Source organism: Setaria italica, chromosome VIII (genome assembly GCF_000263155.2).
Source record: "Setaria italica strain Yugu1 chromosome VIII, Setaria_italica_v2.0, whole genome shotgun sequence".
Lineage (NCBI taxonomy): Eukaryota > Viridiplantae > Streptophyta > Magnoliopsida > Poales > Poaceae > Setaria > Setaria italica.
In genome coordinates this window covers 16,183,452-16,201,582 of record NC_028457.1, presented here as the reverse complement: position 1 = coordinate 16,201,582, position 18,131 = coordinate 16,183,452, and the positions used below count along the sequence as shown (strand labels likewise).

General features: G+C 45.0%; 1 protein-coding gene across 2 annotated transcripts; it reads left to right on the top strand.

The window, feature by feature from the left end:
* The first annotated feature begins 6,044 nt into the window (after window positions 1-6,044).
* On the top strand, window positions 6,045-14,293 carry LOC101764146 (protein RecA). Of its 2 annotated transcripts, XM_004979134.3 has the most exons (8): window positions 6,045-6,195; window positions 7,058-7,115; window positions 8,095-8,306; window positions 8,865-8,952; window positions 10,063-10,235; window positions 10,627-10,773; window positions 13,125-13,259; window positions 13,626-14,293. In XM_004979134.3, the coding sequence occupies exons 1-8, from the start codon at window positions 6,112-6,114 to the stop codon at window positions 14,010-14,012; spliced, it is 1,284 nt and encodes a 427-aa protein (XP_004979191.1). In that variant the 5' UTR covers window positions 6,045-6,111; the 3' UTR covers window positions 14,013-14,293. The 2 variants fall into 2 exon arrangements, with proteins under 2 accessions (XP_004979191.1, XP_022685163.1); XM_022829428.1 differs by lacking the exon at window positions 13,125-13,259.
* Window positions 14,294-18,131: the final 3,838 nt, after the last annotated feature.

Sequence of the window (18,131 nt, the reverse complement as noted above, 5' to 3'; positions counted from 1 at the left end):
GTTTTGGTGGTGGGAAGGGGGCTCGATTCCCGAGGCTGGCGGTGGAAGTGACGGACGGCCAGGATGGAGGCTATGGAGGGGCACGCGGCGGGCGCGGGACTCTGGGAGCGGGCGCGTCCAGCGATGCGATGAGAGGGGAGGGAGACGTGGAGTGGTGATACAGTGATGCAGTGAGACTGATGCGGCGGGACTGACAGGAGCGTACGTGGGCGGAGGGTGGCGACGCCACGGCGGGTGTACGCGTATGCTTTTTTTTTTTTGAAAGCTTGTGTACGCGTATGCTTGCTCGCCTGGCGGCCACCGTTTGACCTGGACGGTTGACACGAGGCTTCTCCGGCACAGCGGCCACCGGGAACGACGAGTCCGTGCTCCAGCGCGCCGAGCCCGGCTGTGTGGTCTTTTCCCATCGCCCACCGAGAACGGCGCGGCGAGAATCCAGCTGCATGCCATTGCTGCCGGGGCCGATCCATCGAGGTGGTATTGGTACACTAATTAGGCAATTAGCACCATCGATCTGGCCAGCTGGGTACGTAGTAGAATGTTAGTGTGGTAGGTGCCAAGTGCCGATTATTTTGTCTCTTTGACTACATTTTAAAGTAGCATGCCAATACTAAGGATCTATGACTAATTTTTTGAGTTCGGGCCACATCGCTTGTTTGATACCAATTAGAAAACTAATTGCATAAGACGTGACTAATTCACGAGATGAATCTATTAAGTCTAATTAATCTATGATTAGCACATATTTACTGTAGCATCACATGGTCAAATCATGGACTAAGTAGGCTTAATAGATTCGTCTTGCGAATTAGCCTTCATTTGATTTTGTAATTAACCTATATTTAATACTCCTAATTAATATTGACAGGACTAAACTTCATCCCTGTAACCAAACACCCCCTAATACCTAGTTTAGTCCCTGTAACCAAACACCCCTAATATCGCGTCCTCTATGTTAACAATCACGCGTCCAGGCAGTCAAGTTTAAGGCTATCTCCAACCAGCACACTAATCTCGTGAGCCCACCGTTCCCCCACCCACGGCCAAACATTAATGGCCTGATTGGTTTTCGGACTAGTGTGGCTCGGCTCGCACCATCCATCTAGGTTCCCGCTGGCTAGGCTCGCCAGATGCACCTCTCTTTTGATTGGTTGATGTTTACTCACGTGGGAACTTGTTCGGTTGCCTGCTCCGCAAGCGCTAATCTACTTTTTTTTTTTGCCTATTTTTTTGCCTACGCGCTCGCCCCATGCGTCCGCTGCCGCATCCCGAGAGCCTCTCCCGAGGGATCTTGCCGTACCCTAGGAGCCAGGCTCCAGGCGCCCTTTTGCATGCCGCGGGCTAGGCCCAACAAGGAGCTCAGGAAACCAATCGCACGGAGGTCGCATACGGGGAACTTGGATGCGGGGTGTAGGGAACCAATGGCACCCTAATCTCCCGAGCTCCAGTCTTTTGTGAGGCCCGTGACCCGCACTACACGCCTAACAAAAAATATTTTTAAAAAATTTTACACATATTTGGAAGAAAAAATTTGAAATATAAATTTTGAATAAAAAAATTCAAGCAAACTAAAAAACAAAAAAGTTATATTGAGGAACAAAAAGTTTTTGAACAAAATCCAAGAAAAAAAATAGAAATAAATTGGAAATAAATTTTGGACCTGAAATTTTTGGAACAAACATAAACAAAAAAGTTATACATGAAATTTATGAACAACATAAGGAACAAAAAGTTTTTTAAAAATATCAAAAAATCGAAACAAAACGAATCGAAGGAAAAAACTGGCATCCGACACGGCCGGCCCCGCCGGCTCGCAGATTCGGCCCGACGGAGCTCTTCGAGCCCCTTTGCATCGCACGTCGTCGCTCCGTTGCTGTGCACTGCCGAGTGGAGCTCATCGAGCCTCTCCTCGTCATGCTCCTGTCAGCCGGCCACTATGTGCTATCGGGCGAAGCCTCATAGCTACCATGGCCCATGATGTAGCCTCGCTGCTCCCCCATGGGCAGCCGCGGACGTAGCTCACCGCGGCTCGTGGAGGACCATGAGCTGCTCCCGGAGCAGCATGATCCTGTCATGCCTGGTGATGGCTCACAAGAGTGAAGACGTATTGTTAACTGTGTGTAATTGCGTTTTGAACCTGTAAGTGGGCCCAAGGTCGAGGAGGAACGGGGATGGTTATCTTAACCAGGTGCTGGGGGAGAAAGGGATATGTCTTCTCGCTTGTAAACACTTGAACCAGATACATGAAAGGTAGGGGCTCATCGCCCCTCTTCCCTATTGAGATACTACTGAGTTCTACCGTGATTTTCTCACGTCGGTGAAATTGATCTCTTCCCGACTACGAGTAGTTACAATGGAATCAGATTCAGCAATCCTCGGCGGTAGGTTTCTAGCGGCGGCGGTGACGCGAGTGTCTGTTGGCGGCACGTGTGGTGGCGGCGGGATTGCTAGGAAGACACCACCGGCGCAGCTATGGCTGGCGCAGGAAGATCCCTAGCTTCTCCTGCGACTCCTCTCCTTGCTTACACTCAGGTTTCCTCCTGTTTCACAATGGTGCCCCCCCAAGCCTTCTGCGCAGACACAATTCATCCCAGAAGCCATGGCGTCCGTGGATGCGAAAGCAGCGGAGCATTGGGATTCGTCTGATGTTAAGGAATCGAAGCATTGGTGTAACGACCTAGATTTAAATCAGCCGAGTTTAATCTTAAGACCAGTCCCCCAATCTGGCTGACTCAGACTCCTTCAGCCATTCTGGCTAAGTCTGGAAAAATCAGCCCAACCTAGCACCTTAGGGAAGGTTTATCTTTGGAAAGTTGAGCTGAACATCAAGAAATCCCTTTACAGAAGTTGGAGAACGAAGTTCCTACAACAACTTTGTTAATTGGACCTTGGTCCAATTCGCCTTCTTTTCCCTAGCAACCTCTTATGGTCTTCTCGTCTATCAAATGGATGTTAAGACAACTTTCCTAAATGGAGAGTTGGAGGAGGAGATCTATATGGATAAGCCAGAAGGGTTTGTAGCAAAAGGTCAAGAAGGAATGGTGTGTAAGTTGTTAAAATCTTTGTATGGCATCAAGCAAGCTCCTAAGAAGTGGCATGAGAAGTTTGATAAAACTCTTATGTCTGCTGGCTTTGTTGTGAACGAAGCCGACAAGTGTGTGTGCTATCGTTTTGGTAGGGGTGAAGGAGTGATACTGTGCTTGTATGTCGATGACATACTGATTTTTGGGACAAGCCTTGATGTGATTAAGGAAGTTAAGGAATTTTTGTCTCAAAACCTTAAGATGAAAGATTTGAAAAAGGCTGATGTTATCCTTAATATAAAACTAGTAAGAGAAGGTGATGGTGGGGTTACACTCTTGCAATCCCATTATGTGGAAAAGGTTCTAAGTCTTTTTGGTTACAGGGACTCCAAACCTATTTCAACCTAGTGTAATTTTAAGGAAAAATAAAAGGATAATAGAGATTAGTTAAGATACTCTCAAATTATTGGTTTACTTATGTACTTGGCTAGTGCTACGAGGTCTAACATCTCGTTTGCTATGACCAAACTAAGCCGGTTTGTTTCAAATCCGGGAGATGATCATTGCCATGCTCTAGAGAGAGTGATGAGCTATCTAAAAGGCTTTGTGAACTACGGGATTCACTATACTGGTCACCCAAGGGTACTTGAAGGGTATAATGACTCAAATTGGATCTCTGATGCTGATGAGATAAAACCCAAAAGTGGATATGTATTCACACTTGGAGTTGGCGTTGTTTCCTGTAAGTCTTGCAAGCATACCATCTTAACGAGGTCAACAATGGAAGCAGAATTCACAGCATTAGACACCGCCACTGTTGAGGCTGAGTGGCATCATGAACTCTTAATGGACTTGCCGATAATTGAAAAAAAGATACCGACAATTTTAATGAACTGTGACAATCAAACTGTGGTTGTCAAGGTGAACAGTTCAAAGGATAACATGAATTCATCAAGGCATGTTAAGAGGCGATTGAAATCTGTTAGGAAATTAAGAAACTCCAGAGTTATAGCTTTGGATTATGTTCCTGGCAGATCAATTCACAAAGGATCTTTCACGAAATGTGATAGACAATGCTTCTATGGAATTGGTCTTGAGACCCACATGAGTTACTCTATAGTGGTAACATGTTTTATGTGATCGGAGATCTCGTGAAGTAGGATGGTGAAACAAGTTATAGTTTGGCTGAGAGAAGAGAACCTTTGAATAGGCTCATTCCAGTGAAGGATGCATTTCTCTTCATTCCTATATGGTAGGTTGGTTTATACCTTAATATGTTCCGAGTGACCTCTTTGAAACAAGGGAGTTGTTTCTTTGAAGCAAAGATGTTGTCCTACAGAACATCTTTTAAGAATGCACCTATATGAGTCTGACTACCGGTCATAGTCTATGAGATGTGGGTGATCTCTAAAAACTCATAAAAGGCCTGGAGTATGACTTATAAGCTCCAAACCGCGGGGATGCTTTCGCAGCCTAGTATTAGTGAAGGGCTCTGGTCAAACTTGTTTGCACAAGACTGTCAATTCAAGGCATAGTCTATTGTACAGTTGTGAATAAGTGTAGCCTTAGCTCTAGATGGAAGTTCAACTTAACAGTCTCCATCAAATACTAGTATATCAAAGATTATAGTGGATTTGAGAGCATTTCTAGTGTGGCTTGAAATTCTTGGTGGGGATTGTTGGAATATATGGGCTTGGCCCATTTATTTAATTCAATTAAAAGAATTAAAAGCCCACTAATAAATGCTAGAGAGCTATGTGTTTAGTCCCACATGGGGATTTGAGGAGGATCTTAATTGACTTAAAAGGTGGACTTTGTGTACACCAATTGTGAAGTCAATAAAAGATATTAGTGTGCCGCGCGCGCTCGCCTCGCTAGGCCGGGACGGGGCATGGTGTGTCGAGACGAGATGTGCGATGTGACATGATGTGCTGCGGTGCGGTGAACCTTTTGCCGTTGAATGCAGTCATCCTTTTGCCGTTGAATGCAGTCATCCGAGTCATCAACTGAGAGAATCCACTCCAGTAAATTGTCATTAGATGCAGTCATCAGGGTCATTAATTGAGAGAATTCACTCCAATAATTGCTAAGGAATAACCTCTGAAATATTCCAACGGTTACTGGATTGATTGACTGTGTCGACTGCACGTCCGGGTTTATCCCCCCTTCCTCACCGCTCGCCTATATAAGGCGCCCTCCTACTCCTCCCAGAGATGCACGAAGGTATTTCTTTTAGGAGACCTCTCTCTTTTCCCTCTGTCATCTGCTGCTCTTTTGCATTCCCATCGCCAAACACTACTCGCACAAGTACTGGCGAGAGTAGAGCCTTCAAAACCTCACCTACTGCTAGAGATCCTGCTCGAGATAGGCGGGCGATAAGGTTTTTGGGGAGCGTTGAACGCGACTGCTCGCTCCCTTCCTGATTGACTTCAACATCTACTTCCTGGTGGTCAGCCGCTACATCGTCTACTTCCTGGTGGCCAAGTACCTATTCGTATGCAATGTCTTCTTCCTAGTGGCTGCGCTGATCGACTACGTCGTCTTCTTCCTGCTACTTCCCGGAGGCCGTTTGTGGGACTGCACTGCATCGACCCCCTTCCAGCATCATTTTTGTACGACTACATCGATTGAGGCCATCCCACGATTAGTATGACTACTCCAGATGGTAACAGCGCATCCGGTGCCTCCAGCACTGACCCCGCCTCAGGGTACATCCTAAATCTTCTGTAGCTATGTTTGTTCTTGTTTATTAGAAGTTTAAATTTGAACACTAGCACATATTATGTTGTCACTGAATCACTCAACGTATTCATGAACATATTCATGATAATATTTTACATGTTTAATTTTGGAATTAAAATGTCCCAAAATATGCTAGATTTCTGACACACAGTCCAGAAAGAAGATCAGAACTAGGCTCTGACAGACCCGAGGCCCGGCCCTGGCCCGGCCCTGGCCCGGCTCGGCCCGGCTCGAGACTTGCTGCTAGTTCCTCGAGGAGTCGAGGGCAGAGAAGTTCTGGTGTTACTTGCTGCGCTGCTAGTGCAGTTGCTGCCGCCGCCAGCTCAGGCGCCAAGCTGCAGGAGCTATGGCGAGGGTTCTCCGGCGCGCCCAGCCGCTCCTCCGCCGACTCCTCTCCGCCCGTTCCCCTTCCCCGGCGTCCTCCGCGCTGGTTCGTTCCCTCCGCCTTCAGCTCCTAAAACCCCAACCCCACCCTTCCCTTTTGCTTTGTGTTTCAATCCCCAACCAAGGGTATCGAATGGAGACGAGTCGATTTTCGATTCAAATCAAGGGAGTACGGGGCTTGCCCCAGTTCCTCGTTGGTGTGGTCGATTTGGGCGCCCCTTTCGGTTCCTGATTGGTTACAAGATGCGGGCCGTGTCTGGTGCTGTCATGGTCTCATGGGGACTTTGTACGGGGGATCGCAGGCGTTGTCAGGTTTGCGTGTTTGGTTGGTTCGGTTAAGGCAAAGTGGCGTGATGGACGGAAATCTGTCCTGGTGGCGTTTCTTTGAAATTGGAACCTCTTCAGTTGGATGAGCCCCAGACACAGTTGTGTGCAGCATATGCTTACATTGTGGTGTTGGTACCATGTGGTTGTGTACACCCTATATTTATATTTGGTACAGTATCACGCTATTCCATTCATGCAGTTTGTCTTGATATGTTGCGGTTGTGTTTACTTTTAACTTTGTTTATGGTCCTGAAATCACCTTCCACGGCTCTAATAATAGTTCTGTACTAATCATTTCCGTTTGGTTCATGATTAATCCTATAGTTCTTGATTTTTCCTATATTACAATATCATGACTATCATGGAATTCAAGCAGTGACTCTTGCCTAAGTATGCTCATCCCTGCTCCTTATTTGCAAAAGTGGGGCAAACGTAATCCTATGTATTTGCTAATTTGTGAAAAACTGACTAAATAATGTTATGCTTTCAGCCAAATTTTGAATAAGCAGAAGAATTAGTGGTTAGTAAAAAGTCATGTTCAAGTTGTACCTATTTTCATCATCTTCTTATTGTTTTTTCAGGGATGCTGCAATCAAAATGTGCTGTGTACAGTTCAGCTGCGAAGCTTGTCAGCAGAAGGTGTATATATGCTACTCACTTTTTTTTTTCCTTACTAAACTAGTGATATGACTTTCGGTTTGATACATTTTCTGAATCTACTCTCTTCTACCTGTAATATTTTTGTATCATATTATTATGTTAACTGATAGAAACAAGATGTTGAGTTACATGATATTTTTTTCAGAGGCACTTTTGCAGCATTCTTTTAGTAAAATGTTTTTGTATGTTGGAGAATGAACAAAATTATCTTGTGGTAAGGACACTGCCTTTAGGTGACCTGTTACATAGGTGAGAGAAATTAATTTTTACGACTTGTCTTGCAAGGACAATACGTAAATTCTATTCAGAATGCAGCATAAAAATTGGGCGAAGTTGGTAGAACCGTAAATGTTGTTTGCAATTTTCGTTAGTAAAATTCTTTGGACTAACATTACATGCTGTGTGCTTTCTCTTGAATGTATTTCTCTGTTTATACATTGCAACGCATGTGGTGGACTGGTTAGCAGCTGGGAACGTGGAACGTGGCCACGTTCCTCATTCTGGGAACATCGTTCCGGGATGGTAATATTAGAGATTGTATAGCTGATTACGCTTTCCATGTATACTTGATTGTATTACCTTGTATACCAAGCCATATTGGCTATATATGAAAGGTCACCCCCCCTCATTAGGGTGTGTTGTGTTCTCCCTAATCCTGCCTCTCTACAGGGAACGTTCCGGGAACGGGAACAATTTAGTGTAAAAACCTTTCATAAGTGTCGTGCCACGTTCTGGGAACGGGAACGGGAACATGGCTGCTACTGGTGGTTATTGGTTTCCAACCTTCTATATCCTGTCTAATTTTGTACGATGCTCATGTTTGCTTGTGGATTCTGGATATTTCGAACCTGTGTTTAAAATAACAAAAAGGATCTCATGTGTTAAGTTTCATTGGATTTACAGATTATTTCAGTCATGATTTTTCCACTGACACAATGTTTTATTATCTGCTTGTTAGGGAGAGAACAATCAAAAGCAGAAGAACATGGCAAGAAAAATATTAAGCAAAACGACTTTGCACTTCAGCAAGCTCTTGACCAAATTACATCTGCATTTGGTGAGGAGTCAATAATGTGGTTAAATCATGCTTACAGTCGTAAAGGAATTCCTGTCATATCCACGGGATCCTTCACGTTGGACACAGCTTTAGGAATTGGTGGACTTCCAAAGGTCAGTTTCTCATACTAATTATTCTGTCAACAAAATTTATGTGCAATTCAGAATTTTTGGAAAGAGGCCATATTATTAGATGACTTGACAGTGTACTGGCCTAATTCATCATGTGAACCCACTTGTGTTATACCAATAAGTAGTAATTTCGCAGCAACCTGCAACCTCAATAAGTTGAGATATAAGTTCATGCACACAGAGAATAAGGTTTACTATAGGTAGTAACTGGTTAGGATTTGGGATACAGGATGTAATTATTGCATGATTTGCACTTGCCATTCCACTGGCCTATTATTGATAATGTGATTGAACATCTGACACTCACTCATAGTGATTAGCTCGATGTCACTAAGTTAACATGTAAGTTAAACCATACGCACAGAAGAATGAAGGGTAATGATCATCTAGCTAAGGATATTCACATCTTTGCTTATGTTGTTTGTTAAATAAGATTTTGGAAATTTTCCCTTAATCACAAATAGGATTTATTTTGCATTATACTTATGCTCTTTTCTTCACATTTAAACTTTTACATTTATCTTTTACATTTACGAGCAGGGAAGGGTTGTTGAAATTTATGGACCAGAGGCTTCAGGGAAAACAACTTTAGCACTTCATGTCATAGCTGAAGCTCAGAAGACTGGAGGTAAGTTAGTTATCCTGACATCTGATCTTGTGTTAAGTGCTTACCCTGAGACACATTATTGACCTTTACTAGACTTTGTTTCTTTTAGCTAAGGTATACTTCTTAAGTTATTATGAATGGAAAAAAATGTAGTACAAATAGTATTGGAGGCTAATGGCTGGGTCATCAGTGTTAGCGTCTGTTACTAATAATCTCGCATCATGATTCAACAAAGATGTCTTCGCATTCAAAACCATAGAAACAAAGGAGGGCAAACAATAAGAGCTTCGTATCATGGGTTTATGATCTGTTGTAGAAAGCCATGTGATTAAGTGTGGCATTCTTGAAGGGCATCACACATCTAGGAATGATGTTGGATGGGCATTTGGAATATTACATTCTCGTTTTAACACCATATGTTATCTAGCATGCGTGTGGAAACAGACTGCTTTTGAGGACAATTATGTAAAATTGTATCATTTTTCAAACAGACCAATCTGGTGAATGAGATTCTGGCAATATGTATCGCTGTACCATGATAACTTAATTATATCCTTAGAATTTTCTTCACTATACAGAGAATTAGGAATTCCACTATTTGTGCTCTACTGATGCGTAACCATGTCAACAGGGATTTCATTCATAAGGCTACTCTCTTGCAAATAGTAAAATGATTAGGCTGTATACCTTTTATGTATTTTTTCTTGTTAAATAAACTATTTGCATATTGCACTATGCAAATTGATAAAGATATGCTTAGCTAATATATCTCACACATAATTAATTCACTTCTGTCATATACCTGTATTAAAGAAAAGTTCAAAAGCATATAATCTAAACAGTTAAAAGATGGAGTTAATCACCAGAATTTTTTAGCCATACAAGAATTAATAGCTTATGAGGTTACATGGAGATAAATAGAAAGTTGTTTCTTGAGTTTTCTCTAACCTTTCATGGAGAGATGCCACCACACTCTTTGCAGTGACAATTAGTTTTTCCTAAAAGAGTGGGCATGGGTGTGTGTGTGGTGGGGGGCATCAACATTTCAAAATTCTTGTATGCTCCATGGGGATATGTTTTCTATGTCATTGTCATGATTGCATCTCAGCTCATTGTTTTATGTTCGTCCAGGAAACTGTGCTTTTATTGATGCTGAGCATGCTCTGGATCCAGCCTTAGCAGAATCTATAGGTGTGAAGGCAGAGCACATGCTACTGTCTCAACCTGACTGTGGTGAACAGGCTCTTGGCCTCGCTGACATCCTAATTCGAAGTGGCTCTATTGATGTTGTGGTTGTGGACAGTGTACGTAGAATGTTAGTACTTTCAGCTCTCAATGCTTTGCTTTTGCCTACTGGGTGGTGTTCCAGTGCTTGGGAGTTACTGATAGGATCTGAAGCACACAATTTTTATCTTAAATAATAATAATCTGAAAACTTGTCTTCCTAGAGACTTCTGTAGTTGATAGCTTCAATGCTCTTCGTTGCCATATACCTTCAATGCTCTTCGTTGTCATATAACTTCAATGCTTATTGTTGTCATATAACTTCAATGCTCTTCGTTGTTATACTTCTGATAAACTCTAGAATTGTGTACTACCTACCAAAGTAACTTAATGCTGCACACCCCATAACAAAACTGCCATTTATAACAGTTGTTCTGGTTGTTTACTGCTGACACTCACAGTATAATACAGGTAGCAGCTCTTGTCCCCAAAACTGAGCTGGATGGTGAGATGGGAGATGCACATGTTGCACTTCAAGCAAGGCTTATGAGTCAAGCGCTTCGCAAGTTGAGCCATTCTCTGTCTCGCTCCAGGACAATCCTGTTATTTATTAATCAGGTTGGCTATTTATTTAGACTGAGCTAGTATTAGTGAAATAAGCTTCTTGATGGCCAAAATGTTAGTATGTTACTGATGAATTGTTTTCATAACTTACGTACATGCCTCTGTTTATTCTTAATAAAGTTGGCTTGGAATCCTCGCTTAATGTTGAATGGTATCCGATGCACCATTTGGCTTTGTTCACTCACTTTTTACACTTACAGACACTCCATCCACTCTACTAAGTTGCTACTCCATTTTTTCCAGTCCAGAACTTTTGAGGACTTATGTTTACCTATTAAACACACTAACTTGTGTTCCAGTGCATACCACACTATCCAGAGCATGTAGCCAGTAGGTCACTACTGTCATGACATCTTGTTTTTACAGCATAATGAACAAAAAGAATGGGAAGGGGACCCAAACGCAGCGTGGGCCTGTGGCGCGGAGCCAAGGAGGCCCGGGCCACCACGCCAGCCCTGGCCGCCCGAGGACCCAGCCCATGAAGGGCCGCCGTGCCAGCCCTGTCCGCCCGAGCCGCCGGCCTGGCCTCCCTGCTGTGGAGCAGATGGATTGAAACAGAACCACGGGCCGGTGGGATAGGGCGCACGCGGCTGCTGCTGGCCGCCGTCGCTGTTCCGCTTGCCAGAACCCCTCTTGCACCGTGGCTGGGAGCCAGAAGGCGCAGAGGAGGAGCGGCAATTGGAGCCGTAGCCAGGGGAAGGGGTGGAGGCGACGAGAGCAGTGGACGCCACCACCTTGTCCGCGTTCGTCAAATGCAGCTCCTTCAGGGCGAGCTGATCGAGTGCTGCAGCGAAGGTGATGTTCGGCGTGGCGGTGATGAAGTCCCCAGTGGTGCTGTAGCGGGGGTTGGCGCCGCGGAGGAGGTTGAGGACGAGCATGGAGTCTGCAACGGGCTGCCCGATGTTGCGAAGGGCATCGGCAGCCCTCTTCATCTTCTTGCCGTAGTCTTCAACAGACAGATCGCCCTGAGTCATGGAGTGGAACTCGTGACTCATGAAGATGGCGCGGGGAGCTTGGTTCGCCTGGAAGTGAGTTTCGATGGCGACCCAAAGTTGGCGCGCCGTCAGGTCATCTGTCATGGTGAAGTCCAGGACAGAGTCGGAGACAGAGCCATACAGCCAGCTGCGGACGCAGCAATTGGCTTGGTACCAGGCAGCATCGATGGGATTGGGAGGAGTCCTGTTGATATGCCGCAGAAGACCAAACTTGCTGTACATGGCCCTGAAGAAGGAGCTCCATTTGCTGTAGTTGGAGGAACAGAGCTCCAACGTCATGGGGACGTGGGACTTGACGGCGATGGTGGCATAGGGACTCACTGCGTCCGACATGGCTTCAGCAGCTTCTAGGGAAGAATTGCTGGTGATAGTGGACACAAACAGCAGTAACTGCTGGAGGAAGGAGAAGAACCAGTGCTGATGGTGTGGCGCCTGGTGGAGGAGAGGAGAAGGCGCCTGGGCAGCGGAGTAGAGGAGAGGAGAGGGTGCCTGGGGCAGCGAGAAGAGAGGGCATACGGCCGGCCTAGAGGACCCGGACTCGTGATACCATATTGAGAGTTGGGCAAAACACACCACACCACAGGAGGGGGGTGGGGGGGGGGGGGTCCTTTCATATATAGGCCATGTAGGCTGGCAGTTACAAGTGGAAGCCGTATAGGCTAGTAGTACAAGTGGAAGCCATATAGGCTAGTAGTACAAGTGGAAGCCGTATAGGCTAGTAGTACAAGAGGGAGTACAACTGAGCATATCTAATACTATTAGCCAACCATATTGCTAAATATCCAGGAACTATTCCCTCCAGTCACAAATAAGTGGCTTTTTGGGTCCATACTAAGTCAACAATTTGAAACTTCAATTACAAACTATTTTTTGTGTTTTGAGTTTAGATATTGAAAAATAAGATGAGTAGATCTGTATCAAAGAGTAGTTTCATACAAATATAATTTTGATATGTGTTTTAACTTTTAATAGATTATGACAAATAGTGGTCAAAATTGTGTTTTGAAGGCCATGTGTGACATACTAATGTCACTTATTTGTGACTGTGGGGAGTATTCTAAGTAGAGTTTTTGAATGGAATGGGCTAGGGTGGTACATGACTAATACCGATGATGCTATTTTCATTCATACTTATGATGTGACATCCTATAGCTCAACACAACAAATTGCAGTAAATCAGTTAGATTTGTGAAATTGGTTCTTAAATGTGTAGTTGCTTAATAGTTTGACCAAAATATCTTATGTTCAAAATTCCTCTAGTCCTCTCAATTTACTCAAGTTTTGATATTATGTCCAGTTCATTTTCCATATTTATCTAGGATAACAGTTTATCCCTGGGAATGTGTACAGGTAAGATCAAAGCTAAGCACATTTAGTGGGTTTGGAGTACCAGCAGAAGTAACTTGTGGAGGAAATGCCTTGAAATTTTATGCTTCTGTTCGCATGAACACCAAAAGGATAAGTCTTATGAAAAGGTGTGAAGAGGTAAAACATCATCATGGTAGTATTTGAACTTTGTAAAGCATCATCATGGTACTATTTGAACTTTGCTAAGTGTGAGATGTAACATAGTGCTGCATTTCGAATTTAGGAAATACTTTGACTTGCTAATAGGGCATCTAGTAATGTATACATTTGTTTACTGTGAACTCATACCCAGCATAGTATTGGCGAACTAAAATTAATTTTTTTAATGGTGAATAAACAGGAATTGGGAGTACTTTGAATGCCTATTGATGAATTTTTAGTCACTATTGATCCAGTCATGTAGCGGTTATGACATTGTTGTTCTTTACCTTATTTGAGAACAGTATAAGCTGTTTCCTAACCCAATTCAGTTGTACTTAAAAGGCTATTGGTGCGCAAATTCAAGTCAAGATTGTGAAGAACAAACATGCTCCTCCATTTAAGACCGTACAGCTTGAGCTTGAGTTTGGCAAGGGCTTAAGCCGTGAATCAGAGCTCATTGAATTAGGTTGCAAGCACAACTTCATAACAAAATCAGGAGTGTTCTATCATATGAATGGGCAAACTTTCCAAGGCAAAGACGGTATCAAACATTATCTTGCCAAAAACCGAGATGCCCAGGAAGATCTAATGACAATGCTAAGAGAAAAGATGATGCAAAATGAATCGCAGCTAGATAGACATGAGGAGGGTGTTAAACCGTATAAGAGTGCATCAGAGGAGATTGCCTCAGCAACAGATGAAGGTGTAAATGACGAGCTTGAGGCCTGAAGCTATATTTCCAAATTGTAAATATGCTGCTTGTCTTCGCAACTTGAAGGACAAACCTTTCGAACTAAATTTAACTAGGTGCACAATCAGAACCCAGTAGAGATTATGCATGATTGTTTCATCTTCCGTTCGTGTAAATACTGTAGTTGTAAGTGTTTTGCTCTTTTTTTTTTTGGGAAAACAAGTTAATGGCATAGGCCCTTATGAATGTTTGACAACGCTGGTCAGAGTATACTCCATTTTGGATATCAAGGCTGATTCAACATTCTTTTGATGCTTTTAATTTCATATCACTGCCTTTGTACTGGCCGACGTTAGGAATCTTTCTTTAACAAGTGTGCTCAGGCGCCAGGGCACGGATGCTCTAGCTATGTAGCTGTGTTCCTCCATCCTGCATATATAAGATTACAGAACAGTCTCCTACTTGTCTCTGTTTTGTACATGAAATATTGGTCTCTAGTGTAAATATTTGATCACCATTATGCACTTGATTATATTTATCAAATCCAACAAATTTATATATTACAGAAGCAGTTTTCAAGATGAATATGCACATGACTTTTCCAAACTATTTTAAAGTCTCGAAAGTTTGATCTGATCATGTCCACACCCCCAAGTATATGGACTAGAGTACTAAGATACAATCAATTTGTTCTTGTATGTAGCCTAGATCTGTTACCATAAGTTCCTGAAAGGTTATTGGTACAATTGAGTTTTCTTGCTCTTAGATAAAGCCACAGACAAAGCTGTAGACTGCTGCATGTCAGTCTGTTTGGATAGTGGGCAATGTGATATAATTCCTCATTTTAATTCAATTGAACTAACATTGCCTAGAACAATCCTCTTTTAAAAAGGGTGCACTGTCACTCAACATTAGAAAACAAGAGGTCTGATTGAAGTAAAGATCGAGGATGAGCTAATCATTATACGCTATGATACAAAAGTAAAGATTTGCGATAAGAAACCCTTTGTTGTTTGCGTGGCTATTTGTAAACTCAGGGCATACGGTTAACAAATGGATCTTAAAAGTTTCACTCACAAAATCACATTGGTTAACAATTTGTATTCGGTAAATCTTTACAACCATGCGGACAGCAACGCAGCATATATATACAATGTATCAAGGCACTCTTATTCACTTGAAATAATGTATGAAGCATTTCAACTATTCATGCTTCAGCACTTGCAAGTGGACTTCTCAACTTGACTTGGACCGGGAGCCCAATGATCGGTGTTAGCTTCGGATCCTTTTTGTAAGTTTCTTCATTGCAGTACAGCTTCCACCTGAACTGCCTCACCAGGTAGTGCATAGCCACCATTGTTTCTACCCTTGCAAATTCGTTTCCAGGGCACATTCTTGGACCTCCCCCAAATGGAACAAAACAATTCACAGGAACATGGTTCTCAAACCGTATTGGATCGAACTTTCCTGGCTCAAGGAAGAATTGTCATCTAAATGTGTAAAGCTTTGCGCCATTATGAACGCAAGCGGAACCATAGTGTGTGAGTGAGTTCTGACTTCTGATAGAAAGAGGGGATGCAAAAGGCACTTACTTTCCAGTCTTTGGCGATGTGGTAGCCCTGGTATTCGATGTCTTTGACAGCCGTTCGAAAGCTCCCAAACACTGAAGGAACTAATAAATGTATTTCTCCTTTCCTTTTACATTTGATGTATTACTTGTACTCCAAGCTATATTGGCCATATATAGAGGTCACCCCCTTATTAGGGTGTGTGGTGTTTTCCCATCTACTTCTCTACATGGTATCACGAGATTAGATTATGGGCCTCCTCTCCCTGGGCCTTCCCCGCTGATCCGCGCAACCTAGGCGCCCCCCCTATGCCACCGCCACCCACACTCCGCTGCACCTCCCCGACCGGCTCCCCCGATCGGCTCCCCCCCAGTCGTGCACCATGCCCTCTGCCGACTCCTCTGTGTCCGGCGACACCACCGCTCCTAGTGCTAATCCTGGACCGCCCCCTGCTATCAACGGCGGTGCATTTGTGCCACCACCTGGCACATATGGCTCCTCTGGCAGTGCGCCCCAAGCTCCTCCTGCCGGCGACGCGCCCGGCAACGGCGGCGACGGCTTCATCGTGTACCTGGCGGCGGCGCCCGCCGTCCACCCTTACGCCACCATCTCCGTCAAGTCTCACGTCCCCGTGACGCTGATGATGAAGTCCAACGCCTACTCCAGATGGGCGTCCTTCTTCAAGTCCATGTGCGGCAAGTTCAGCCTCAAGTCGCATATCAATGGCACGGTGGCGCCCCGTTCCCAGCACCTCGACTGGGATCAAGCGGATTGCTGCGTCCACTCCTAGTTCTTCAGCTCGATCGATGACTCCATCCTCAACCTCGCCATGACCGACGACAATCAGACCGCCTGGGATCTTTGGCTCGCCATTGAGGGCCTCTTTCGCGCCAACAAGCAGTCCCGGGCGATCTTCCTCAGCCACGACTTCCACTCCATGACACAGGGTGACTCCTCCATTGCCGAGTACTGCAGCCGCATGAAGACCCTCGCCGACGCCCTCCGCGACGTCAGCCATCCCGTTCAGGACTCCCAGCTTGTCCTGAACCTCCTCCGCGGCCTCAACCCGCACTTCTCCAACACCGCCGACGACATTGCCAACTCAACTGCTGGCTTCCCGTCCTTCACCCAGGCGTGGGACATGCTCGCCCTGAAGGAACTTCGCCTTACCAACGAGGAGAAGATCTCCAACTCCACCACCCTCCTTGCCAGGACCTCCTCGTCGTCTTCGTCCTCCAGCTATACAGGCGGGTGTCACCCGCCGTTTGGTTCTGTCCAGACTGGCGGCGGCGGCAGTAGCAGCCGCGGCGGCAAGAAGAAGTGGCAGAAGAAGGGTAGCGGCAGCTTCCAGGTGCCCCTTGGTGGCGGCAGCTCTCACGGCAGCGGGCCCCCACAGCCCATCGGCCCGTGGTTCTGCTTCAATCCAGGGACGACTCCTATGACACCACGGGCTTCCAGCAGGTTGGTGGTTAGCATCCGTCGGGTGGTGGGGGCTGGTGCGTCGGCACCCCTGGTCTCCTTGGCCCCCCTCCGCAGGCCCACGCTGCCTACGCCCCTATTCAGATGCCCACTCAGGCGTCAACCCGGGACCAGGCAGGTCTGGTTGCTACCCTGAACCAGATGGTGCTGCAGAACGACGGTTGGGTGGTTGACTTAGGTGCATCCGGCACATGTCATCCTCGGATGGTATTCTTCTCTCCAGACTCCCTCCCTCTCACTCCTCCATTACTGTCAGTAACGGTCACACCCTTCCTATCACGTACCATGGCAACTCGACCCTTACCACCCCCACCTCTCACTTTCGTCTTAACAATGTCCTTGCTGTTCCTTCTCTGATTCGTAATCTAATTTCTATTCGTTAGTTTACTAAGGACAATAACTGCACCATAGAGTTTGACACTTTTGGTTTTTCAGTCAAGGATTTTCTGACCAGACGCGTGATGCTTTGCTGCAATAGCACTGGCGATCTTTACACCATGCCTCAAACAACCAACTTTGTAGTGCCCCACGTCGGCCTCACCATCTCCTCCAGTTTGGGGCATCTCCGTCTTGGTCATCCTGGTCCTGCCGCCATCGCCACACTTAGACAAACTTCGTCCATTGCTTGTAATAAAGATAGTCATACTCTATGTCATTCATGTCAGTTAGGGAAACATGTGCAATTACCTTTCTCACATTCTAGCTCCCGTAGTTCTGCTCCTTTTGAGTTAGTTCACTGTGATGTTTGAACTTCTCCCGTAGCAAGCATCTCTAGTTATCACTACTACCTAGTCATTTTGGACGACTTCTCACATTTTTGTTGGACATTTCCTTTAGTTCACAAGTCTGAAGTCACCTCACACATCATTGATTTTTGCGCCTAAGCTGACATGTAGTTTAGTCTTCCTGTTCGAAGCGTCCAAGCTGACAACGGGACCGAGTTTGTCAATAAGACTCTCACATCCTTTTTGACTTCTCGGGGTATCCACTTGTGCCTCTCGTGTCCTTACACTTCTCCCCAAAATGAGAAAGCCAAGCGTGTCCTACGTGTTGGGAAACGAGGTATGCTACACTAGCGCAAATCAAAATTTCTACCGCGTATAACCAGGA